The 27356-nt window shown below is 41.6% G+C and overlaps 1 protein-coding gene across 3 annotated transcripts in view; it reads left to right on the forward strand.

Moving 5' to 3' along the window:
• Positions 1–27356, forward strand: part of xxylt1 (xyloside xylosyltransferase 1) — a 96047-nt gene that overhangs the window by 3321 nt on the left and 65370 nt on the right. Inside the window, exons 1-2 of one of the 3 annotated variants that reach the window (XM_067994644.1) lie at positions 17820–17896; positions 18618–18765. In XM_067994644.1, coding sequence (XP_067850745.1) covers positions 18675–18765 — 91 coding nt within the window. In that variant the 5' untranslated portion in view covers positions 17820–17896; positions 18618–18674. Of the gene's footprint in view, positions 1–17819; positions 17897–18390; positions 18451–18617; positions 18766–27356 lie in introns of those variants that run through there. The other 2 variants (XM_067994643.1, XM_067994642.1) reach the window with 2 other exon arrangements.

Genomic DNA, 27356 nt, shown 5'->3' on the forward strand with positions numbered 1-27356 from the left:
ACGGGAGGAGGCGGCTCTGTAAACATCCCCATCCTCAATGATGGCGGAGTCCAGCGCGAGTGGAAAAGACAAGGCTGAAGCGTTTGCAACCATCTTCAGCCAGAAGTGCCAAGTGGATGATCCATCTCTCTCTCCTCCCGATATCCCCACCATCACAGAAGCCAGTCTTCAACCAATTCGATTCGCTTCATGTGATATCAAGAAACGGCTGAGTACACTGGATACAGCAATGGCTATGTTCCCCGACAATATCCCGGCTGTAGTGCTGAAGACTTGTGCTCCAGAACTAGCTGCGCCTCTAGCCAAGCTGTTCCACTACAGCTACAACACTGGCATCTATCCGACAATGTAGAAAATTGCCCAGGTATGTCCTGTCCACAAAAAGCAGGACAAATCCAATCCGGCCAATTACCGCCCCATCAGTCTACTCTCAATCATCAGCAAAGTGATGGAAGGTGTCGTCAACAGTGCTATCAAGCGACACTTACTCGCCAATGACCTGCTCACCCATGCTCAGTTTGGGTTCCGCCAGGACCACTCGGCTCCAGACCTCATTACAGCCTTGGTCCAAACATGGACAAAAGAGCTGAATTCCAGAGGTGAGGTGACAGTGACTGCCCTTGACATCAAGGCAGCATTTGACCGAGTGTGGCACCAAGGAGCCCCAGTAAAATTGAAGTCAATGGGAATCGGGGGAAAACTCTCCAGTGGCTGGAGTTATACCTAGCACAAAGGAAGATGGTAGTGGTTGTTGGAGGCCAATCATCTCGGCCCCAGGACATTGCTGCAGGAGTTCCTCAGGGCAGTGTCTTAGGCCCAACCATCTTCAGCTGCGTCATCAATGACCTTCCCTCCATCATAAGGTCAGAAATGGGGATGTTCGCTGATGATTGCACAGTGTTCAGTTCTATTCGCAACCCCTCAGATAATGAAGCAGTCCATGCCCGCATGCAGCAAGACCTGGACAACATCCAGGCTTGGGCTGATAAGTGGCAAGTAACATTTGCGCCAGACAAGTGCCAGGCAATGACCATCTCCAACAATGGCATTACCATCACCGAATTCCCCCACCATCAACATCCTGGGGGTCACCATTGACTAGAAACTTAATTGTGGCTACAAGAGCAAGTCAGAGGCTGGGTATTCTACGGCGAGTGACTCATCTCCTGACTCCCCAAAGCCTTTCTACCATCTACAAGGCACAAGTCAGGAGTGTGATGGAATACTCTCCACTTGCCTGGATGAGCACAGCTCCAACAACACTCAAGAAGCTCGACACCATCCAGGACAAAGCAGCCTCGCTTGATTGGCACCCCATCCACCGCCCTAAACATTCACTCCCTTCACCACCAGCGCAGTGTGTACCATCCACAGGATGCACTGCAGCAACTCGCCAAGGCTTCTTCGACAGCACCTCCCAAACCTGTGAACTTTACCACCTAGAAGGACGAGCAGCAGGCACATGGGAACAACACCATCTGTACGTTCCCCTCCAAGTCACACACCATCCCGACTTGGAAATGTATCACCGTTCCTTCATCGTCGCTGGGTCAAAATCCTGGAACTCCCTACCTAACAGCACTGTGGGAGAACCTTCACCACACAGACTGCAGCGGTTCAAGAAGGCGGCTCACCACCACCTTCTCAAGGGAATTAGGGATGGGCAATAAATGCCGGCCTCGCCAGCGACGCCCACATCCCATGAACGAATTTTTAAAAAAATTCTGTTTATTCTGGGACCTTTTTCTCAGCAGTTTTGCAACATTTGCTGTAAGTGGACTTTGCTCCCCACAAACCAGAGTCTGTACCTTTTTACACTTGCAGAGTTCCATAACCTAGAGGTTTAGCAATTACCCTGTTTTCTATATTTCAGGTTTAAAATTGGCATGTACTTTTTATTTCATACATGTACAGATTTGAGGAAATAATGAATAGGATGTAATTTTTCAACAGTCATTCTTGGTGAGAAAATTGTTTTGAAAATACAATGTTAAAATGTTGCACAATAAACCTTTTTGAGAAAAGAGTCTGAAATTGTTTACAAAGTTCATGCCTATTTGTTATTAAACAACATACAGTGTATAAAAAATGTGGAGACAGTCTAAATGGCAACTTTACTCAGCTCTGGATTTTCAGATAAGGCACTAAGTGATGCTGTTATCTAACTAATTGTAGAGGAAAAAGTTCTTGAAACTTGAGGTATTGCATAGTTTCATGACTGCTTAAAACAGTGAAAAATTGATTTCAGAACAATAAGTGTCTCTCTTACTAGTCCCAACTCTTGTCTTGCCTTCATATTTTTCTCTTTTTACATCCCTCTTCACAATTCGTATTAACAGAGTTCGCCAAGAAAGAAAAAAAATTGACGAATATTAAATATAAATGCACAATGCTGAGAAATTACAAAGTAATGGATTACAAGAGATGGTAATTAGATTTTGTGTTTGGCAAAGTGTGTGTGTGAAGTATGCTGATTAGCTCAAATTTTACATTCACCAGTAAGTAAATAATCAAAAGATAGTTAAACTTTTTGTTATGATTCTGGCTTCCCCCTGAGACTGATAACTTGTTTTTGCAGTGGAAAGGCAGCTTCCATAAGCAGACTAAGTCTCTAATGAATCGAAACTTGCACCCATATACGTGGGTGAATGGAATAGTGTGTGCACAGAGCTAACAATTACCCTTTGACTATGTGGGACGTCCACCACACACTCTCTTGTCTATTCTGAGAGGTGGTAAATACCACGCCGCTACACCATTACAATCAATTTAAAACTGATGATTAGATTTATTTACATAGAATTACTTAAAGTACAGCACAGAAACAGGCCATTCAGCCCATTAGGCCCATGGTGGTGTTTATGCTCCACACGAGACTCCTTCCTCCCTACTTCATCTAACCTTATCAGCATATCCTTCTAGTCCTTTCTCCCTCACGTGTTTATCTAGCTTCCCTATCCTAGTTGCCTCAACAACTACTTGTGGTAGCAAGTTCCACATTCTAACCACTCCCTGGGTAAAGAAGTTTCTCCTGAATTCCCTATTGGATTTATTAGGGACTATCTTTTATTTATGGCCCCTAGTTCTGGCCTTCCCCACAAGTGGAAACGTCTTCTCAACGTCTACACTATCAAACTCTTTCATAATCTTAAAGATAGGTATAACCTCTCAGTTCTGGTATCATCCTAGTAAATCTTTTTTGCACCTTCTAAAGTGCCTCTGTATCCTTTTTATAATATGGAGATCAGAACTATTCATAGTACTCCAAGTGTGGTCTAACCAAGGTTCGATACAAGTTTAACATAATTCCTCTGCTTTTCAGTTCTGTCTCTAGAAATGAACCTCAGTGCTTGGTTTGCTTTTTTAATGGCCTTGTTAACCTGCATTGCTACTTTTAGTGATTTGTGTATCTGTACCCCCAGATCCCACTGCTCCTCTACCCCATTTAGACTCTTATTATCTAAACAGTATGTGGCCCCCATATTGTTCCTACCAAAATGTAATACCTCACTTATCTATATTGAAATTCATTTGCCAATTATAAGCCCATTCTGCAAGTTTATTAATGTCTTCCTGTATTTTGTCGCAGTCCTCTTCTTTTATTCATGGGGTGTGGGCATCGCTGGCAAGGCCAGCATTTATTGCCCATCTCTAATTGCTCTTGAGAAGGTGGTGGTGAGACTTGAACTGCTGCAGTCCATGTGGTGAAGGTTCTCCCACAGTGCTGTTAGGAAGGGAGTTCCAGGATTTTGACCCAGCGATGATGAAGGAACGGCGATATATTTCCAAGTCGGGATGGTGTGTCACTTGGAGGGGAACGTGCAGGTGGTGTTGTTCCCATGTTCTTGCTGCCCTTGTCCTTCTAGGTGGTAGAGGTTGAGGGTTTGGGAGGGGCTGTCGATGAAGCCTTGGCGAGTTGCTGCAGTGCATCCTGTGGATGGTGCACACTGCAGCTACGGTGCGCCGGTGGTGAAGGGAGTGAATGTTTCGGGTGGTGGATGGGGTGCCAATCAAGCGGGCTGCTTTGTGTGGATGGTGTCGAGCTTCTTGAGTGTTGTTGGAGCTGCACTCATCCAAGCAAGTGGAGAGTATTCCATCACACTCCTGACTTGTGCCTTGTAGATGGTGGAAAGGCTTTGGGGAGTCAGGAGGTGAGTCACTTGCTGCAGAATACCCAGCCTCTGACCTGCGCTTGTAGCCGCAGTATTTATGTGGCTGATCCAGTTAAGTTTCTGGTCAATGGTGACCCCCAGGATGTTGATGGTGGGGGATTCGGCGATGGTAATGTCAAGGGGAGGTGGTTAGACTTGCCACTTATCAGCCCAAGCCTGGATGTTGTCCAGGTCTTGCTGCATGTGGGCACAGACTGCTTCATTATCTGAGGGGTTGCGAATGCAACTGAGCACTGCATTCATCAGCGAATATCCCCATTTCTGACCTTATGATGGAGGGAAGGTCATTGATGAAGCAGCTGAAGATGGTTGGGCCTAGGACACTGCCCTGAGGAACTCCTGCAGCAATGTCCTGGGGCTGAGTTGATTGGCCTCCAACAACCACTACCATCTTCCTTTGTGCTAGGTATGACTCCAGCCACTGGAGAGTTTTCCCCCTGATTCCCATTGACTTCAATTTTACTTGGGCTCCTTGGTGCCACATTTGGTCAAATGCTGCCTTGATGTCAAGGGCAGTCACTCTCGCCTCACCTCTGGAATTCAGCTCTTTTGTCCATGTTTGGACCAAGGCTGTGATGAGGTCTGGAGCCGTGTGGTCCTGGCAGAACCCAAACTGAGCATCGGTGAGCAGGTTATTGGTGAGTAAGTGCCGCTTGATAGCACTGTCGACGACACCTTCCATCACTTTGAATATTATCTATATTCCCCAATTTGGTGTTGTCTGCAAGTTTTGAAATTGTACTTCTGAGTCCCGAGTCCAAATCGTTTATGTAAATGGTGAACAACTGTGGTCCCAGCATCGATCCTTATGGAACACCACTTCCCACCTTCTGCCAGTCTGAGTAACTACCTTTTAATCCCTACAAATAAGATACACAATGTTTAGAAGATACATCAACAGCTGATGGTTCAAATACTTAAAATAGTAAAGAATTAACTCGTCCACAACGGATTAAAATATCTTTAGAACATATTTTCTTTGCAGTTTGATAATCTGAAAGACTTTTGTAGGAAATAGTTTTTGTAGCTGTTCTGATTTGTTGCTTTTATTTAGAGTCCAGCTGTCAATTTAGACTCCACTGAAACTGAGCTAAATTTGAGCAGCTAAAGCTTAACCTTTGTCCAAAGAATTCTTTCGTGTCACAGGTATTAATGCTCGGATTTTTTTTTTTATTCGTTCATGGGATGTGGGCGTCGCTGGCGAGGCCAGCATTTATTGCCCATCCCTAATTGCCCTTGAGAAGGTGGTGGTGAGCCGCCTTCTTGAACCACTGCAGTCCGTGTGGTGAAGGTTCTCCCTCAGTGCTGTTAGGAAGGGAGTTCCAGGATTTTGACCCAGCGACAATGAAGGAACGGCGATATAGTTCCAAGTCGGGATGGTGTGTGACTTGGAGGGGAACGTGGAGGTGGTGGTGTTCCCATGTACCTGCTGCCCTTGTCCTTCTAGGTGGTAGAGGTCACGGATTTGGGAGGTGCTGTGGAAGAAGCCTTGGCGAGTTGCTGCAGTGCATCCTGTGGATGGTACACACTGCAGCCAAGAGCGCCAGTGGTGAAGGGAGTGAATGTTTAGGGTGATGGATGGGGTGCCAATCAAGCGGGCTGCTTTGTCCTGGATGGTGTGGCGCTGCTTGAGTGTTGTTGAAGTTGCACTCATCCAGGCAAATATTGCATCACACTCCTGACTTGTGCCTTGTAGATGGTGGAAAGGCTTTGGGGAGTCAGGAGGTGAGTCACCCGCCGATGTTAACTAAGTTTCTCTCAAGGATATCCCTGGTACTAGAGCTAATGAATTCATCTACTTTCCTAAATCTACAAATATTAACATTTCAAAGAATTGCCCAATCACAAAACAAACATGCCCTGATTACGCTCTCTGCCACTTTAACAGTTTCTAGTTCCCCGGCCCTAACTGTCTCCTTTTCACCGTGGAAGTCCAGTCCCTCTACACCTCCATCCCCCACCAGGCGGCCTGCGGGCCCTCCGCATCTTCCTTGAACGGAGGCCCAACCAGTCCCCATCCACCACCACACTCCTCCGCCTGGCTGAACTTGTTCTTGCGTTGAACAACTTCTCCTTTGACTCCACTCACTTCCTCCCCAAATAAAAGATGTCGCTGTGGGAACCCGTGTGGGTCCTGGCTATGCCTGCCTTTTTGTGGGATACGTGGAACATTGTTCCACTTCTACTCAAGTCCCCCACTCACCTCTTTTTCCGGTACATTGATGACTGTATCGGTGCCGTTTCCTGCTCTTGCCCCGAATTGGAAAATTTCATCAACTTAGCTTCCAATTTCTACCCTTCCCTTGCACCCACCACGTTTCCTGAAAGGACTCTATTCCCTTCTCCCAGTTTCTCCGTTTCCGTTGTATCTGTTCTGACGATGCCACCTTCCCCACCAGTGCTTCCGATATGTCTTCCTTTTTCCTCAGCCAAGGATTCTCCTCCATCGAGGCGATGACAGGGCCCTCGACAGTGTCCATCCCATTTCCTGCACCTCTGCTCTCACCCCTTTCCTTCCCCTCCCTCCCAGAACCATGATAGGGTCTCTCTTATCCTCCCCTTCCATCCCACCGGGGTCCACATTCAGCGCGATGCCACCACCAAACACATCTTCCCCTCCCCTCCCCTCCCCATCAGTTTGGCTCAGTGGTAGTATTCTTTATAGTGATGAGCTGTACTGTCAGCAGGGCCAAGTGGGTAGGAGCTGAACAGTCGGATAGAACTGGACGGAAAGCAAGGAAACGGGCTATAATTGAATGGACGGAGCTTTAGCATCCAGGAATAGTGAGACCTGTTACAGGACATTTAAAAGCAAATTTGCAATAAAACAAACTTACATTCTTAATTGTCTAGTTCGAAATGGATTTTGTTGTACTCTTTCTGATTCTTTTTCTCCAAAAAGATTATTTGGAATGAATTCTAGAAGTGACACTAAAATATCATTTTAATACATCTATAGGAATTCTTTTTTAGAGGGAGAGAAAAATACTTCAGGAGAAAAATTCGATGAGGCCTACTAGTGAGTGCGTGTAGTGTGATCTGCTATTAACCTGCACCCAATGGCCCCTGTGCAGGCAGGAGCCGCATCCACTGCTCCACACACTACACCCCCCATCACCCATATACCAACAAACTCTTTCAATCAGTACTCAACTTTTCCAATCATATGCTTCCTCTCCCCTTCACATTACCACTGTTGCAAGCTGCACACCCACAACTCACAGGTCATACACAGCTATTCTACCATGACAGGCACATCACCCATACACAGGTCATGCTTTCTTGCAGGAGAAGGTGGTGCATATCAGGAGGCCGCAAATGGCAGTGGCATTTAGCCCCTCAAACCTGTTCTGCTATTCAATGAGATCATGGTGGACCTGTGACCTAACTCCATATACCCGCCTTAGCCCCATATCCCTTAATACCTTTGATTCACAGAAATCTATCTTTCAGATTTAGAATTCATAATTGAGATAGCATCAACTGCCATCTTCAGAAGAGTGTTCCAAACATCCCCCACAGCCCCCTTTGCGTGTAGAAGCGTTTCCTAACTTCACTCCTGCACATCCTGACTCTAAATGTTTGGCTATGTCCCCGTGTCCTAGTATTCAAGTATAGGAAATCTCCAAAAACAGTTATAAATGCATCAGCAGCCAGAAGCAATAATCCAGCCACTAACCTGTAAATCCTGCATAGTCCCTTTAAATAGCACTGTGGGGGTCCTCCTTGTACTCTAAGACATGTTCAGATGGTCGTGGTTAAGACTATGCGTTGAATTGAGTGTTAAATCCCAAATGGTGTCTGTCACTTTAAATCAGCGTTGCACACTGATTTTATCCATTTTCTCCTTACTTTACATGCCTCTGGCGTTCGGTATTTGCGCATGCACTAACACCAATACCAAGATGACGTCCGGCACATGCCATGCACAGCTAAGACGCCATCTTGGATGTTCGAGAGGTTGTGCAGCACTGAAACAACGGGCGCTACATGGCAAAATTTCTCGCCCACAGTCTTGAGTGAGAGGGCGAAAGGGGGGAAATTATGTCTGCTTACTGAGTGATTTTCTTCATTTACTTTATTTGTGTGGATATCTTTATTATCGCAATACACATCTGAGAGCATGGGAAGGATGTGTGCTTATAATGTATTATATGTTGCATGCAATAATATTCCAGTCATTACCGTATCCTCTGACTCACCATGAGAAACGCCACAGAAGATCCACAATTGCATAAAAATATATGCTTAGTGTTGTTTGTGTGTATTTTTTATATAAATCAAATACAGTAAGGGTAGATCCTCTGTCTGTTTTGAGTTTTAATTTCTCATGCTTTCAGACCTGCTGTTGACACCATAGGGTCTGACTCCAACTCCAGTATAGCTCAGTCATGTTCCTTGTAATGTTTTATGCAAGTTGGCACCCATGTCAATGCTTAGTAATACTTGCATTCATATAATGCCTTATCACATCAAAACATCTCAAAGCACTATACACAATGACTGAAGTACAGTGACTGTTATGATCTAAGTAAATGCAGCAACCATTCTGCAGTAACGTCTCACAAATAGCAGTGAGATGAATAACTAGTTAAATCTGTTGTGGTAGTCTTGGTTGAGTGAGGAATGTTAACCAGAGCTTTCTGCAAAATCTGGGCAATGATACCCTTAAGTAGTTACTTTTCTGCCTGCAGTGACTGGTCTGCTGCTGTTTCTTACTGAAGTACATGTGGCAGGGTTACAATGACAACAAACCTTCTGGTACCTTCTTAATGGAGTGGTACATAATAAAGTGTCTGACTCCTGAGAGGTCCCATGTTAATGCCTGGAAAGACCTTGTGGTGTAAAAGTTGAAGTGATCTTCAGTGCAGGTGGCCGGCTCTTCCTGCAAGTCTTCATAGACCTGGTAATACACACAATCAGCCTCCTTGAGTCTGAACTTACTAGTATTGCTACTTCGCCAATTCCAGGCTGTCAACTCAGTTGCTGTAGACTTGCTGCAAATTACATGCTTTTATACCCTCTGCGCTCCTGGGCTTCCCCATCCTTATTCTCCTGCTCCGTTGTGATATACCTTCTAAAAGCTACTACCCCGTGCTCTTGGACTGAAAGCTATTCACTTTTTTCATTGTTCTAGTGATACTTCGAAATGTTCCCCTTCATTAAGCCCATCAATGACCTGGAGTCAAATACAATTTTTTTGATGTGACTCTACAGTTGCAGGATGCGTGCGAGTTCCTCATTGATGACCTGTAACTAGTTAAATTGGCTTCACCTTCCAATTTTTTTGCTACCCTTTTTTACTCCCTTTCTTTAAGGGATAAAATTGTTTATAACATCTACAAACAAGGACAATTTATCTGTCTGTACCTTCTCCAACAATTCCACCATCCTTTACTATTGTCTACTTTTTCACTGATTATCAAACATGGGAATGCCGACCCCTTAGTGTTTGTGTAGATGCTCTTGAGTCAATTATTATGTCATTTAACATTTTGCTTTAAGACATGCAGAAGGAACAAAAAATTGCATGTTGCCTTACTGCAAGCGCACATTTGAACAGCATTGGATACAAATGTAAATTTGTGTTAGTACTATCATTGAGGCATTCTGTTTATACCCAAATATGATTAATGGAAGAGCTAAAGGATATGACTTACATTTTTACAGAAGACTGTACTTTTTATTATGCTGCATCATGTCCACACTGGAATAATCATTTAAATTTGGATCCATTTTCTATTTATATTTCAGCTAAATCGACCAAACTTGGATGCTTCATTTATCACCTTCATTCAGTTTCCATGTTGACTATTTCGCATTACAGGATATCTCTAGTCAGTTGTATACAGACATTCTGTATGTAGCCGTCTGATGTGAAATAGCAATTGGACACACTTGTTCTTTAAATTTACTAACCTTTTGATCACACTTGCAGTTTGTTTAGTGAGTGAAAAACAGATGTGAGCAATGTTCTTCTCTGCACAACTAGGAATGCTCCTGGTTACTCGGGAGATGAAACCTGAACATTGTACTTGTTTAATGGAGTTTGTAGCTTTGTTTCTCCTAAAATACATAGCATCACAGGAACTCGGTTGTCCACTTTAATTGTCCTTTTGGTGATATTGTGTTCTCTATACAAACATATACAAATAATTGAGAATGTTCAAAGTCCAAAACACCAACTCATATAGAACAAATGATTTGTCGAGGCTGTGTACAAGCTTGTGATGAAGAGTAAGAAGAAAATGGCAGTTTAATCATTCTCTTACTCCACCTGCTTGTGCGTGGGTAAGGAATTCTTCATCACCGTTCAATTATCTTTGGAAACACAATATAATAAATATTTTGGTTTATCTTGAAATAAGGCTTCATAGAGTAGTTTCGTGGCTCTGTTGACAAAGTTGCTCGTCCTTGTTTTGCCGTTGATGAGGTGTCGCTTTGAAACTGTAGGTGTTGATCTGTATTCCTTCTTGAATACTGGCATTTGAATAGAGCTATTGGTTTGCATGACAGTGAGGTTATTGAGGAAAGGTAACTTTTGGCTTCCTTCATTGTGTACATAAATTGGATTTTTATGTATTTACCAAAAGCATGATTAGGTTCATTTCTGTAATGGTATTGAGTGGTGAACAAAAGGTAGATAAGATGGCAGATTAGAATACATAAAGAAATTGCACCTTGACTACAGCTTTTGTGATATTCTTGCAGTTTTGTTGAAGTTTTACTTGGCTTCGTTTCATTTTGTGGGGCAAGTGGACTTAAGGGGCAGCGGCTGTGACCTATTCTCAGAAGAGCAGAATTGAGGAATAATCATTGGCCCATCTGCCTGTCTGCAAAACACCTCATAATTTTCAGAATCCAAGATGATTTTATTTGGGTTTCTTAAACACAGACCATCGAATTTATTGCTTGCTTCCTACATAGCCACTCTATTGGATGTTGCAGTCCTGTTGTTAATTTGGACACTTGATGGTGCTGTTGTACAGAGGAAAGGTATGCTGTCACAGCAATAAATTGGTTTGCCAGCCTGCTGAATAATATGTGACAAATGGAGACAGGTAACAGGCTAACAGGGTGTTGTAGTTGGATGGTTAACCTCTTTCAGTTGTTCAGACAAAAAAAACTTTACTTGGGAAATTATTAGAGTTTTTGACAAATTAGGTAAAACCTTGAAGACAATAAACAGGTAATCATGTTGGTAATTTCAAACAAGTTTAATCTCCATCCTTCTTTCTCCACTATCTTTTCTCCCCAGTTCCCACCCCACATTTCAACGTGGATAGATCTTCTTACATTGACTGCAAGGTTCATTTAAGTTTTGTTTTAAAAACAATATTTTTGCTATTTAGTTTATTTTGAGAATATGCTGCTGGAAATGTCAGTAAATTCTTATTGTACATAATTTCAAGAATAGAGTCTTTGAGCTTAGCCCCTTTTTCTGCTTTTGTTCCATTTCCGCAATCTGAGTTTCAGAATGTTAACTAAATGTTGGAGACTGGATCATTTCACAATGTACAGAGCTATTGCTGGCATCTCTGACCTTTCTTTGAGCAGTGGAAGATATTTCTAATGCCTTTATCTACAGCTTATGGTCAAATTCATAAGGACAAAGAATGTAGGAACAAGAATGAAAAAAAGACCATTCAGCTTTCTGCCGCCTTCATATCCTCTTACAGAACCTGCACTGAGCATTCTTCAGCTTCCTTCCTGCCTCAACATTGTATCAATATCCTCATACTCGCTAATTAAAGGGTTCAATTAACAAATCATTTGAACTTTAGTTTGTGCAGAATTCAAAATACAATAAATGCTTTTTTTGTGTTGACTTGGATGAAAATCATGGATGAGAATATTAGTTGATAAAAATTTCAAGAAAGCAAGCTACATTGTATAAAATCTCGATTACAAGCATAACACTTAACTACAAGATCCTGGTCCCAGGATAAAACGTTCCTCGGTTATCAATCAATACTGCACTAAATGTAGTCTAATCCCAAGTGAGATTTCACAGATAAAGTAGGAAATTCCTGAAGTCTAAACAATTTGTGTGAAAATGTTTTTTGTTTAAATGGAAGCAAAATTTGGCAAATAGAACTGTAGATCAGCAATGGGAAATATTTAAACAAGTAATAGAAAAAGTACAAATCGAGTATATGCCAGTAAGGAAAAAAGGAGTGTCTTGAAGACTAGGATCTGTGGGATGATTAAATTAGAGGTAGGTGTAACATTCAACAATAACAACTTGCATTTATATAGCACCTTTTAATGTCGTAAAACGTCCCAAGGCGCTTCACAGGAGCGTTATGAAACAAAATTTGACACCGAGCCACATAAGGAGATAGTAGAATAGGTGACCGAAAGCTTAGTCAAAGAGGTAGGTTTTAAGGAGCATCTTAAAGGAGAGAGGTGGAGACGTTTAAGGAGGGAATTCCAGAGCTTAGGGCTGAGGAATGGTGGAGCAGTTAAAATCGGGGATGTGCAAGAGGCAAGAATTGGAGGAGCGCAGAGATCTCGTCGGGTTGGAGAAGGTTACAGAGATAGGGAGGGTGAGGCCATGGAGGGATTTGAAAACAAGGATGAGAATTTTAAAATGGAGGTGTTCCCGTACTAGGAACCAATGTAGGACAGCGAGCACAGAGGTGATGGGACTTGGTGCGAGTTAGGATCCGGGCACCAGAGTATTGGATGAGCTCAAGATTTTGGAGGGTGGAAGATGAGAGGCCAGCTAGGAGAGCATTGGAATAGTCAAGTCTAGAGGTAATGAGAAACAGTACTGAAGAAGTTACTCAAATTTAAGGTAGATAAATGACCAAGACTTGAATGTTTACATCCGTGGATCCTGAGAGAAGCTAGGCAAGAAATAATCTGGCTATAATTTTCTAAAATTGTGCCAGAGAACTGATGGGTGACAAATGTGACATCCCTCTTCAAAAAAGGAGATAGGGATGCACCAGAAAATTATAGGCCAGTTAGTCTTCAGCCCTTGGCAAACTACTGGAATCTATAATATGGGATGAAATTACTAAGCACTTGGAGAAATATGAGTCATTCAGCATGGATTTCTAAAGAGCAGGTCATACTTGACCAGTCTTACAGAATTCTTTTAAGAGCTAATGGAGGAGCTGGATAAAGGACATGCAGTTGATGTGGTTTATATAGATTTTGAAAAAATACTTCATAAGATGCCACAATAATGACACACAGAATTAAAGGGAATAAGACTATATGGATAGAGTGATGGTTGGAGGATAGTAAACAAAGCGGAAGGGTAAGAGGAAGTTTATTGGAATTGAAAAGTATAGTGCGTAGTATTTCATAGAGGCCTGGAATTGATTAAACAATATTGAAATTTGCTGATAACAGCAAATTGGGGGTCAATGCCCAAACTGTGACAAGAACGGTGAAAGTCTGCAGCACGGCATAAATAGGTTAGTGGGATGGGCAGATCGGTGACAAATGCAATTTGCCCTCATTACACTACAGCATGGCAGGCGGTCAGGGCTAAGAACACCACAAATTTTCTGCCCATTGCTGGAGCATTACATATTCCTCCATGCCTCCCTGAAGTGTCAAGACCCACCTGAATAGATTGTTTTTCCCTGCCAACTTTGGAGGCTGCGGCTACATTGCTTTTGGTGGTGCCAGCTTCCACTGTTAATGGCCACAGGTAGGCTGAGCACTCAACCCACCAATACAGGTCCATGATTTCCTCATTGCCGGTGTGTATGGATTTTCCTCATCTATAAGCCAGAAAATGAGACGATGGATCGCTCTTTCGGAGAGTCAGCGCAAACGTGTTGTGTCAAATGGTGTTAACTTCTCTGCCCCTGCCCTTACAACATAAGTGCGGAGCAATGGAACCCTCGCCTGCCCTTTCGCAAAGCCAGAGAGTTCGTCCCAAATCCCAAGGTTGGGGTCATTTGCTTAGCCAAGGCCTGCAAAAGGGCATCAACAGTTGAGACTCCAGCCCTAACCGATCGCCCTTAGAAGGTGGAGCCAAATGGACTGCAGAAAATTAATTTTACTTCTTTGATATTTTCGGTTTCCACTGAAACCACTGTAACTAGAGAAAGTAATCAACCCCCTCAGGTACCTTACTCGTAAAGATTTGGGGCCTTTGGTTTATCTATCTGAACCTTTAAAATGGAGAGAGTGCGAGTGGGGGCACAGGGAGTAGTAAAATGGTGGCAGCAACTGCTGACTTAAAAATGACAGCTATTCCTGAACATGTAGTTCCCATACAATGTTATGTAACATGCAGGAGTACAATTTAAAAAAAACTTCTGATTGACTGAAGAACGCAAACAGCAGAAACAATGGGGGTGATTTTAACCCTACTCATCCAAGTAAACTGGGCCGATAGGCAATTAAAATGCCCCAACTTACTTACCTACCCTGGAGCTGCCAGGATCTCAACATCTGCAATTATTTTAACCTGAAAAAGAAAGAACTTGCATTTATATAGCGCCTTTTACGACTTCAGGACATCCCAAAGCACTTTGCAGCCGATGAAGTACTTTTGAAGTGTAGTCACTTTTGGGCAAGGATATCTGGCCAAAGCTGATGGGGTCCTTCTTGAAATATGCATGTTTGGGACCCGACTGCAATTTTAACTCCGGCCTGAGCAGGGAAGCTACTGCAGCTTTCCTGCCTGGCCACCCCAGGACAGAAGATGATCATTCCCAGAATAAGCTGAAAAAGTGTTCTTTTTCTTCCTTTGGTGGGCTATGAGGAGCAGGTGACCTCTGGGCCATGCGATTTTGTTGTGCTTCCCTCCAACATCCTACCTGTTTCAGGCAGGAAGTCGGTGGGTGGGATTTAAATGATGCCCAGACGTTAAAATCGACTGTGTCTCATTCTGTCGTGGGCAGACAGGAAATTAACTCGCCAGGATGGTTTCCTACTGGAAAGCCGCTGGCAAGTTAAAATTCGGGCCATTGTGGCAATGGGAGAAAAAGGGAAATGAGGAAAAACTGAAGATAAGCAAAGGGAAAGTTAGGGAAATGGATGGAGGAACGTAGTGAAAACCAGCAGCAAGATAAACCACAATGGTGAACAAAGTACTCTAATTGTGAGTGAAGTGTTGAGTTTTTCTAAGGCCAAGGGATACCAGTTGGAGTTCAGTACACTGTGGATAGAAGGCTTGAAGGTGAGCCTCAACTGAGATAGGAACATTCACAAATGCAAAACTAATAGCTAGAATAAGATTGAAGTTTGTGATCATAAAGATTCAGCCTCCTAAACTGGGTTGGTTTGATGGATTCAAATTCAGCTGTCTTGAAAAATGGCAGAATTCTTTAAGAAATCAGAAACCAAACTAAGAAGTTGATTTTTAGGAGGAAAAGCAAAACATGCTAAATTCTAACAGAGTATAAAACAGTTATGTCTTGATTGTACAATAATGGAGGAAAATGTTGGTTCCAATGATCAAAGACTGGGTGCCGTTTCACTTTGCCAGTGATCACTGATCCTTTTTACTGCAGTTTTGTGAAGTGTTGAGTTTTCCAGCTCCAAGTCTGAAAAATTCCTGTCAGCATGTTCTCACATCCACAGACTGTGCTCAAATGATCAAGTTCGTTATTCTCAAATGTTGGTTTCTGAAAACGACAGAATGAAGCTTTCTGTCAGCTGTGTGTGTACACTCTCCTCTTCTGTGGCATATTGTATCTAATGGGCTGAATTTGAGTCATGTCTAATTTCTTGCGCTGTACCTTGTAATACTTTTAAAGTGGCACTTAGTTTGACACCCAGCTTTCATAATCTTTGCACAATCTCCTTAATTTATGTAACAGCTTTTTTTTTCTCGTTATTCGTTCTTGGGATGTTGTCGCTGGCAAGGCAGGCATTTATTGCCCATCCCTAAATTAAATTTTAGCAGGGTCTGTGGAATGCCTCTGCTCCTAGAAAATTTACATTTTGTACACTTTAATTGGTGCATTTTGGAGCCTGTTGCAATTCTCCCTGTCAAGCCAAAAATAATTTCTTTTGGCAGGGGTACAGATATTTTAAGTATGAAAATAACCAGTAGTTTTACAAGATTCCATTGTGTCCATTGCCAACTCCTAATACATCAGGTTAATTTGTGAATTGAAACCTTTAACAACACACATCTACAGTAATCCCAACAGGTAGTGGATTCCACATTCACCAGCCAAAACAGGCTCACTGATCTGTTCTGTCCCTGACCTGGACCCCATGGCAGCCCAGAGGCAGGTGGGTGTGGAATTGTCTGGATTGAAGGGATGCTGATGTAACTATCTTTAAATTATTTTATTTTTAAGTAGCTTCAGGAGGGATAAGAATGAGACGGTATCATCAAAAAAAAACCTCCAAACTGAATTCTGATGAAGGATCACATGGAAATATTAACCTGGCTTCCTTTTTTAGGTGCTGAGTAACCTGCTGTGTGTTTCAATCGTTTTCTGTTTTTAAAACTATAAGATACCCGAAGCTTAAAAAAACGCAATAGGTGCCTGTGGTGGATGAATGCTGAACATTTTTGTACCACGGTCGAATATTGCCTATTTTAATAGATGCATTAACCCATAAACGGGGTTCAGTCTCGCCCTTCAACTGATCTGATTTGGTTCACCCGATAGTCTCTGATTCCAGTGGAAAGAGCTAATTTTTCTTGTGAAAGGCTGACAAGCTAACCCATGGGTTGAAATGCTGACTGTCAGCTTAAAATACTGAAGGTTGGTATGTATGTATCTATTTTTGAACCATGAAACTGTTGGCGCTGTTAGTGGATGAATGCTTAATGTGTTGATATGACATTCGTTCCTCTGCTATTTTAGTGGCGGTGTTTACCTGTTTAAAATAAATGCCTGTATTTAAATAGCAGACAAAGTACTGCCACATGACTGCATCCTGAAGTCATCTGCCAATATTATCAATAGTAATTTTTAAGCTTTGGTTTCTCCTGATCCTATTCAGGGCTAGAATCCATTGTATTTTACTGTGGTCTACCTCCACTTCAATTCTTTCCTTCGAAACATGTTCATTTCCTTCCACTGAGCACAAATATACAGATTCATGAGTGAAAAGAAAAAGTTAAAAGAAATGGGTTAAAGTCCGCCATTATAATATTGGACACAGGAATGTCAAACAAACACATTTAAGTTCATCTGCTATTATTATCAACAGTATTGTTTAACCTCTAATGCTGTTTTGAACTTGTCAAAAAGATTACACAATGCAGTCATTACACACTGCAATCATTAAAATTAAACTGAAGTATGCAAAAACCTGATTTGCAGGAAGAGACAGGGAGCTGAATTTTGTGGTCTCCAATCCCCCTAACTGACTGTTTGCAGTTTCCAATCTATTACACTTTTATTGATTATTCATGTCATTCCTCACATTTCCTGATGTATTTAGCCACATAAAACTCGTGATCACAATTGCTGAATGGCTAAAAGTTGATTTATACTGAATTTGGATCACATCTATATTAAAGGGAAAGTATTTTGTGGTGAATTGCCCCTAAATTAGTCAGTGTTGCAAAAGCTGATGACTTTCAGCTGATCCTCAGTAGTGTGCTGGACTGCTAGTTTCAGAAGGGTGTCATTCCTGTGATCTTGGACATTGCTTTCCTTAATCCACATTTGCTATTGATGTCACTGGAGTGGAATGTTATGTTGTCACAAAATGTCACAGTCCAGTACTGGACTGTGTCGAACCCACAGCTAAACATGGTAATGAGTACATGAAAGAAGCCAGTGAGTATACAGATATTTGTCAATATAACACTAAGGTATCATAGGGTAATTTGGCAGATTAGATTTTTTTAATGCTTAATTTTAAATATATGACTGAGTACCTGCCCTGCAGCACATTGTAAATCTCACAGAATTGTCAGTGTTGTCTGTGCTGCTTTGGGTGAACATTTGGAGAAACATTTGGGAAAACCGAGTGCATTCTGCTAATTCAGATTTTGCTCGTTGAAGATTTGCTAAGTAACATGGCTATTTGCTCTCCTTGTAAAAATAGAATTGAATTATAACATGTTTGTAACTATGTGCTGGCCGCCGTAGAAGCTGTACCTCTTGTATCGAGCAGAGATTTCTGCAGCAGTTAGCACATTATAAAACTGATATGTACATCCTGCTGGCAGCCAGCGATCAAGCAAGTCTGTTGGTTCCCGGCAGATGCACGTGATCTCTGGAGGAGCAGCACCACCTTGCTTACATTGATCATATGTTGCCAACAGCAGAGGGCAAACTGACAATATAAACACAGCATTAGTTGAATGCAGTGTTGCAGGACACACAAAGTAAGTAGATTTTACAAATCGCTGCTCCTCACATGTTTAATGGAATGAACATATTTGAATAATTATGGTAAAGGCAGTAATTTGCTATTACTCAAGCATTGCACTTATACTTATGTGCAGGATGTAATGTGGGCTCTTTGTAACCAGGTACATGCTCTCCTTGGCAGGTTACGTTCCATGATGTGGATGCCCTGACTCAGAAGTTGTTCCCTATTGTTGAAGCAATGCAGAAACATTTTAGTGCTGGATCTGGTGCCTACTACAGTGACTCCATTTTCTTCTTGTCAGTTGCCATGCACAGAATCATGCCTGCAGGTAAACTTTTGTTGTTTGCACAGTGAGTGGGCTGAAATAACTTGGAGGAACTTGGAATCTTCGAATGTTAAGTGTGCTTGTTCTGTCAAGCAACCCATGTCAAAATATCGTCAATCTGTGATGTGAATTTAGTCAAATTCTAAATGTTTAAACATAGAATCATAGAAGTTTACAACGTGGAAACAGGCCCTTCGGCCCAACATGTCCATGTCGCCCAGTTTATACCCCTAAGCTAGTCCCAATTGCCTGCACTTGGCCCATATCCCTCTATACCCATCTTACCCATGTAACTGTCCAAATGCTTTTTAAAAGACAAAATTGTACCCGCCTCTACTACTGCCTCTGGCAGCTCGTTCCAGACACTCACCACCCTTTGAGTGAAAAAATTGCCCCTCTGGACCCTTTTGTATCTCTCCCCTCTCACCGTAAATCTATGCCCCCTCGTTATAGACTCCCCTACCTTTGGGAAAAGATTTTGACTATCTACCTTATCTATGCCCCTCATTATTTTATAGACTTCTATAAGATCACCCCTAAACCTCCTACTCCAGGGAAAAAAGTCTCAGTCTATCCAACCTCTCCCTATAAGTCAAACCATCAAGTCCCGGTAGCATCCTAGTAAATCTTTTCTGCACTCTTTCTAGTTTAATAATATCCTTTCTATAATAGGGTGACCAGAACTGTACACAGTATTCCAAGTGTGGCCTGACTAATGTCTTGTACAACTTCAACAAGACATCCCAACTCCTGTATTCAATGTTCTGACCAATGAAACCAAGCATGCTGAATGCCTTCTTCACCACCCTATCCACCTGTGACTCCACTTTCAAGGAGCTATGAACCTGTACTCCCAGATCTCTTTGTTCTATAACTCTCCCCAACACCCTACCATTAACGGAGTAGGTCCTGGCCCGATTCGATCCACCAAAATGCATCACCTCACATTTATCTAAATTAAACTCCATCTGCCATTCATCGGCCCACTGGCCCAATTTATCAAGATCCTGTTGCAATCCTAGATAACCTTCTTCACTGTCCACAATGCCACCAATCTTGGTGTCATCTGCAAACTTACTAACCATGCCTCCTAAATTCTCATCCAAATCATTAATATAAATAACAAATAACAGCGGACCCAGCACCGATCCCTGAGGCACACCGCTGGTCACAGGCCTCCAGTTTGAAAAACAACCCTCTACAACCACCCTCTGTCTTCTGTCGTCAATCCATGCTTCTGCCTGTGCATGTCATAGAGAAATATATTGAAAGTGGAGTTGGTTGTCACTCATACAGCCCCACTGTGTTTGTAAAACCTTAATTCAAACTGGTCATTCCTTGATATTTGTTCACATTCTTCTTGAAACTTCAAAACTCACTGAAAAGCAGTCTGCAAGCTGCGGTGCTTCAGCATTCGACTCAGCTCGGTGACCCCAGGATTGTGAGTTTGCTAGCTTGAGTCGGGACAAAACTAGCTGAAGAGAAGTTCTTTGCCAAGCATATTGCTTTAATTTTGGTGGGATCTACTAAGCTTAATGTGTTTGTAAACAGACATTCCACATTACAAAAAGTATCAGGTCAGCATGTATCAATGAGTTCCTCAAAATAATAAATTACTATGGAGGGCTACATTTTGATAGAATCAAAGAGCCATGCAACACAGAAGGAAGCCATTTGGCCCATCGTGTCTGTGCCTGCTCCTTGAAAGAGTTATCCAATAGTCCCACTCCCTTGATCTTTCACCACAGCCCTGCAAATTTCTCCATTTCAAGTATTTATCCAATTTCCTTTTGAAAGTTACCATTGAATCTGCTTTCACCACCCTTTCAGGTAGTACATTCCAAATTGTAACAACTTGCTGCGTTTAAAAAAAATAATTCTCCTCATTTTCCCCCCTGGATTTTTTGCCAATTATCTTAACTCTGTCCTCTGGTTACTGACCCTCCTGTACAGTTTCTCCCTATCTACTTTATCAAAACCAGTCATAATTTTGAACACCTCTATTAAATCTCTCCTTAACCTTCTCTGCTCCAAGAAGAACAATCTCAACTTCTCTAGTCTCCCACATAACTGAAGTCCCTCATCCCTGGTATGATTCTGGTAAATCTCCTCTGCATCCTCTTCAAGGCCTTGATATCCTTCCTAAAGTGTGATGCCCAAAATTGGACACAGTACTCCAGCTGAGGCCTAACCAGTGTTTGAGAGTGGATTACCATAACTTCCTTGCTTTTGTACTCTGTCTCTTTTATAAAGCCCAGAATCCCATTTGCTTTTTTTTAAACATCCATATCAACTTGTCCTGCCACAATTTTCAGTATGAATTATTAGCATGTTTTCCCCCCTTTCTAAAGTAGGTACCCAACAAATTAATTAGAAAACAACTCTTGATAGTATTTATATTTTAATTGTATTCCCCAATTGCTCTTATTTGCCATCGCCTCTCTTGAGAGTCAGCAACTTCTCTCTCAAAAGACTTGAGGTAAGATGGACTAAAGGCTGAGTGTGCAATGCAATTTGAACAATGTGGCCTGTGTTATCCTGTCTACGAGGAGTTAGCTAATCTCAGCCAGACAGCAGTGAGAGACTCTGCGATCTTAGCATTCCTCCTTCAGCAAAGATTCCCACCTCATGAAGATTAACTGCTTGGGTAGTTACACCACAACTGAGGGTGGAGGAAAGTAAATGAAATAAGGAATGAAAGAATTGTACCGATTAGACTGGGCCCTTCTGAAAATTTATTGTGGCCTGGATTTTGACCCAGTGGCTTTTTGCCTACCCTATCTTCGGGTTAACTTGGGAGTGGCACTGACTTGTTGTCTACACTCTGATTCAGGAACCACTTTATTTTCTCCCTGACTGTTGCATTGAAGAGGAATGAAAATATCTCTTGTGGCAGTTTTGTAGCAAGAAAATCTGTACGGTGCTCAAAGTTATTGCAATTGTCTGGGTACATTAAATTGGAATAATGTTTTCTACCCATCTACACATATCCATCAGTTATATTTACATTTGCACTGTTCAGTAAAACATTCTGCAACAATGATGGATCACTTCTGTTGTAGAGAAACCAATTAATTGTTTGCTGTTTGGGCAGATATGTCTTGCTCATCTGGACTGTTCTCAGAGCTGATTGTAGATAGTATCCCTGTATCTATTCTAATTGATTTGTCTCTGTGTGATTTATGATGCTGGTTCAGGATATTTCAATATGTTCTTCATGAATGCATCTGCCACTCTTAGATTCAGCAACTACTGATATTTTTTTTAGGTTTCAAAACACACATTTTATTTTTAAAATTGTTTTAATCTTTCATTTGTTTAAAAAAAGTTCTTCCCCTCTCTTTTTTCCAATTTCTCAAAATGTTGGATCTCCCAGCAGAAAAGCCGTTGCTTTGGTGATGCATATGGCAAGATTCATTGTTTGGAGTAAGGATTAACATCCCACATAGTCTTGGAAACCCACTTTGATGGCATCTGAAAAGTTCAAATAGCTGTGCTAGGGATGTGATTTGGGAGTAGAGCAGCTCTTTCTGACTGGCATGTCCTGTCACTATTGAAAATACGAATTTCTCTTAATGGGAAGGAGAAGTAAGTGCTCTTCTCTTTCCTGCCCGCTCCTTTGCCAACTACCATTACTGGCACTACAAGTGTCGTAGAAAGGGAAATTCAAAGCAGCTTCAGTCCCTCCCCAAAACAATATTGGAAGAAATGTACTCTTATTGCCATATTTGTTTTGGTGCCAAAATGCGAATGCTGATTTCAACAGGTTAAAGTAACTCACTTGCTTTAATTACTGTGCTTCATACAAAATGTCATCCAGAGCTATGGGCTCTAGTGGCTCCACAGTTAAATATTGGACAATGTACTGACTCATTTTAAATGTGCAGCATGATTTGATCGTGATTTGCACTACAGTATAGTGCTAATTACAAAATTCCAGCATAAAAAATACTGATTCTTTTTCTTCCATTCATCTTCCCCTCCGCCCCCCCCCCCCCACCCCACCCCAGATTGGGGTGTTCCAACAATTAAATATGGTGCCCTGGAAGTTGCTAATAACTGGAATCAGATGATGGGGGGAGGGGGCGTGTGGGAGGGGTTAAATTATTAAAATCTGAAGCCCGACACCAACACGCTGCGAACGCACCTACATCCGGTTTTAACCACGGTGGATTGAGGTAGGGCGAATAACTTGTTCTCGAGAGGCATCGTTCCCCCCTCGCTCCTTTTCTCCCCCCCCCCCCCCCCGTCAACCATCGCCACCTCTCCCGGCTGGCTGTCGGCCACGAAACGGGGAAAAAAAAATCTGGGTTTCCCGGCCCCTACTCCCTCCTCCCACTCCCCATGAATATCGGGGGCACTCTTTGTGCAGTTATTAGTATAATTTTCTTCCAAAAATGCTACCTCAGAAGTGAGCATTAGTAAACATTGATTGTTGGTTTTCCTACTGTGCTAATTCATGAAATTTACCTTCATGTAACTTTCCTCTGTAAATATAATATTTCTCACCTTAGTTTGCTTCTTGTGTCTTCAAATGTTATATTCTATCACCACAGTTACCTTTTGCTTACACTCCAAGCAGGTGGCCTTTCTATTTGTGTCCACAATGAAATACAAAATTAATTTCATAATTCATGCGAATGTTCTGGTAGTTTACCCAATTGGTGGCGCATATGTTCTGGGTTTCAAACTGCACAGTTTAAGAGGGAGAGTATAAAAATGACAGGAAAGACGGCTTAAAAACAATTTTTGCTTCTGAAAAGACTAGATTTTCTTTTGTCATGAAGGCACTGAAGCTGGTTGGAATCGTTTCTCTCAAGTGAATCGGTAGCATGGGTTCGGCTAAAGTAAAATAAAGACTTTATTTTTAAGCGAAATTATTGAATTGTCAGGTTCATCGTCACCATCAATATAGTAATGAAAATGAAAGCATATCAAAGGATTTAGGCATTGACACATCTGCCTCTCCAAGATTTATGGATTATCATTATGTATCATTAAAATTCCAGCCACCAGGACAGTCTTCCCTTCCAATCCCATCTTTCATCTGTTCCCCTTTGATTCCCACACCCCTTCCCATTGACAATGGGAATGAAAATTGGCCGGGTTGTAAAACGGGATGCCAATTTGCTATTGCTGTTTTGTGCTACCATTAGGCACTGTAGCCCTCTGGTCTTAGCATTGACTTTAACAACTTCAGACCTTAACTACAACTCCCATTTTCTCTCTGGCAGTAGATGCAAGCAATGTGCGATGGGTGTGCCAGCATTTCCGGCGACGGGGGAGGTTGTCGGTTGGTATTTGTGGTCCGGACCCCTGTCGGAACACTAACGACTAACAGCATGGTGATCCACACCCTTTCTGTCGATCTACTTTGTTTCTTCCACCAGACTCTGGGGCAACTGGAGCCTGCTCCGCCTCGCCATTTTATCATGCTTCACTTGCTACCTACCTCCTCTAGCTATCCACACATTCTCTGTATCTTCTCTCTGTCTTTTATTTCACTGATTTCTCTCATTATGCCTCCTTTTGTCTCCTGCTAATATTATATCTGCCATTTAACCATCTCCTGTTCTCCACCCAAGCACATCACAGGTCACTCTATTTCTTTTCCTGTTTTTTCTTTTCTCTTCCCCCATTCTCTTGTTCTGTTCCTTTTTGATGAGGAAAAATTTGCAGGGCTATGGGAAAGGGCAGGGGAGTGTGACTAATTGGATCGCTCTTTCAAAGAGCCGGCACAGGCATGATGGGCTGAATGGCCTCCTATTGTGCTGTATCATTCTATGATTTAAATGCTGCTCATCTGTAATATCTTCCAGTTCTGAAGAAGCCTCTTAGATCTGAAATGTTGACTGGCTGACTTCTATTTATCACAGATGCTGCATGGCCAGCTGAATATTTCTAGATTAATGGTGCCTTTCGCAAAGGCCTGGGAGCAGGCAGCTTGATCTTTGTCTTGGCTGGACAATGGTACATTGAAACACAATGCAGACTACTGTGTTTACTACTGAATGTAGTATCAGATGACCTTGGAGCATTGCATCATGCACTGAAAGGGAGGAAATAAAGACAGGATAGAGACAAAGAATTAACTGAGGATGCATAGTCCTAGAATATTTATGAAAATATCCAAGTAGACATTTTAATTAAAATACATATGAACAAAAAAAATCCTTTCATTTTTTAAAAGGATGTATGCTTTATTGGAAGCTTAACTAAAGCCTTTAAACTAAAGGCATAATTGGAATGCATAGCCTAGCTGTAGAATTTCTAGCAGAAAGATTTTTTTCATTTCTTTTATAAATTCTATATATTTAAAAGAAAATACAAAAACATTGGCTACTCTGGTGCTGCATGGTAATTCCATGCTGCCTTACGCTGTTGTTTCAAGACCTGTTTTCAAAATATTTATCCTGCAACATTGAAGAAAAGTTATAGCAATAAAATAGATTAGAACTATTAAGTTTATAAAAATGTTTGGGCAATGTCTAGGCATCAATAAACTATTTAGGAATTTTTAAAATGTCATATGCAGTTTTATTTAATATTAAATTGAGGTTTCTGTCAAATAAGTCTATAACAGTCTTTTTTTTTGTTCCCTGGAGTATTCCCCAAGTATTGTTCAACAACATATATGTCCCTGTTATAATGTCATTTCCTGTTTTTTTCGTGCATGTTATGAATGTAAACATATGGCCTATCTACTCTGATATTGAAAGAAGTCTTGCATTTTTTTTCCATTTCCTTTTTTTAAGAAGCTTGAACAGCTTCCTCCTGCAATTTCATTTATAACCCTATCAACTTTTATTTAGTTTTTATAATATCTACTGAATCAAATCGGTTTGGATAGCCATGGCTAAAACAATGTTCCTCCCTTGGCGACAGAAATAGCTGACTTATATTTATATAGTGTCTTATCCCTCAAACATCTCAAACCACTTTAAAGACAATGAATTACATTGAAGTGCAGATATTGTTATGTGGGTAAACACAGCAGCCACTTTACAAACAGCAAGTTCCATTAAGTGGCAATAAGTTGAATGGCCCATCTATAATTGGTTAAAGTTGAATTTAACCATCTCGTGATCAGAGATGGATTGATATAAAAGCACCAGGCGTTCACAGGGAACCATTTGAATAAAGTTTGAAACCGACTGCAGTCTCTTGAGGTTTTGTTGCTCTATTTGGCTGCGACCCTTCACATGGTGCCAGAACTGGGACAGGAATGGAAGGTTAAAAGTTCCTGGATCAGAAGAATTTGAAAGGCTTACCCGCAAAAGCACAGAGAAAACGGAAAGAACATTTTGATTTGTTTGCAAAAGCATGATCTGAAGAGAAAAAAAATAACGGTTTACGCAAGGTGAGGAGAGGATAAATGGAAACTGAAGTTGTTAATGGACAAGTTTGAGGAATATTTCATCCTTCAGATGAATATTGCACACAGTGACAAATATTACATCCAGAAGACATTTTAATATTGCAAGTTCAAAGAGAAAGCATTGATTAATATGTAAAAGATTTGTAAAAAAAAAACACGTCTTGAGTGGATCCTTCATCGGCAATTTCCTTAAAGGCAGAATTGTACTTATTCCTGGCCAGCCTCCATCTTCCACCCTCCATAAACTTAAGCTCATCCAAAACTCTGCTGCCCAACTCACACCAAGTCCCGTTCATCCATTTCCCTGTGCTTGCTTACCTATATTGGCTCCCGGTCCACCAATGCCTTGATATTAAAATTCTCCTCCGCATGTTCAAATTCTTCCATGGCCTCTCCCCTCCCTGGCTCTGTAACCTCCTCCAGCCCTACAATCCTCCGAGAATGCTGTGTTCCTCCAATTCTGCAGTTCTCCACTTCCTCCAATCAATAGTTGTCTTGATATTGTAAACAATTTTACAACACCTAGTTATAGTCCAACAATTTTATTGAAATTCACAAGCTTTCGGAGGCTTCCTCCTTCCTCAGGTGAATGTTGTGGAAATGAAATCCACAACATTCACCTGAGGAAGGAGGAAGCCTCCGAAAGCTTGTGAATTTCAAATAAAATTGTTGGACTATAACTTGGTGTTGTAAAATTGTTTACAATTGTCAACCCCAGTCCATCACCAGCATCTCCACATCATGTCTTGATATTGGATAGATAGTTGGAGTTGAGGTAGAGCTGTCATCGCTATGAATGTGGAAGCTGGCCCCATGCTTTAAGTGTCTTTTGTTACTGTGGAGTAACCAGGAGTGCGATCGCACCATCCATGTTAGTGGTGTCAACTTCCAAGGGGAAATGTGAGAAGTAACATTTATAGTCAATACGAGTATAATAGATTGCAAACCCCAAATAACAAATTGGGTGTACCAGAGAGCGCAAAATTCAGCTCCCCGTGCCTGTTCCTGAACACCATGCCTTTGAGCTCTTCAAATTTATTTTAAAAGTAATTATTGCAGTTTGTAATGATTTTATTTCCTGTATAAGAAAATAAATATCTTTTGACCGGTTCAAAAAGTAATATAGTAGAGACTTTACTGATGGTGATAATAACATATGAACACGTAATGAGTTTGTTTGATGTTCCTGTGTCCACTATTTTAACAGCAGGTGTTA

Source organism: Heptranchias perlo, chromosome 13, assembly GCF_035084215.1.
Source record: "Heptranchias perlo isolate sHepPer1 chromosome 13, sHepPer1.hap1, whole genome shotgun sequence".
NCBI lineage: Eukaryota > Metazoa > Chordata > Chondrichthyes > Hexanchiformes > Hexanchidae > Heptranchias > Heptranchias perlo.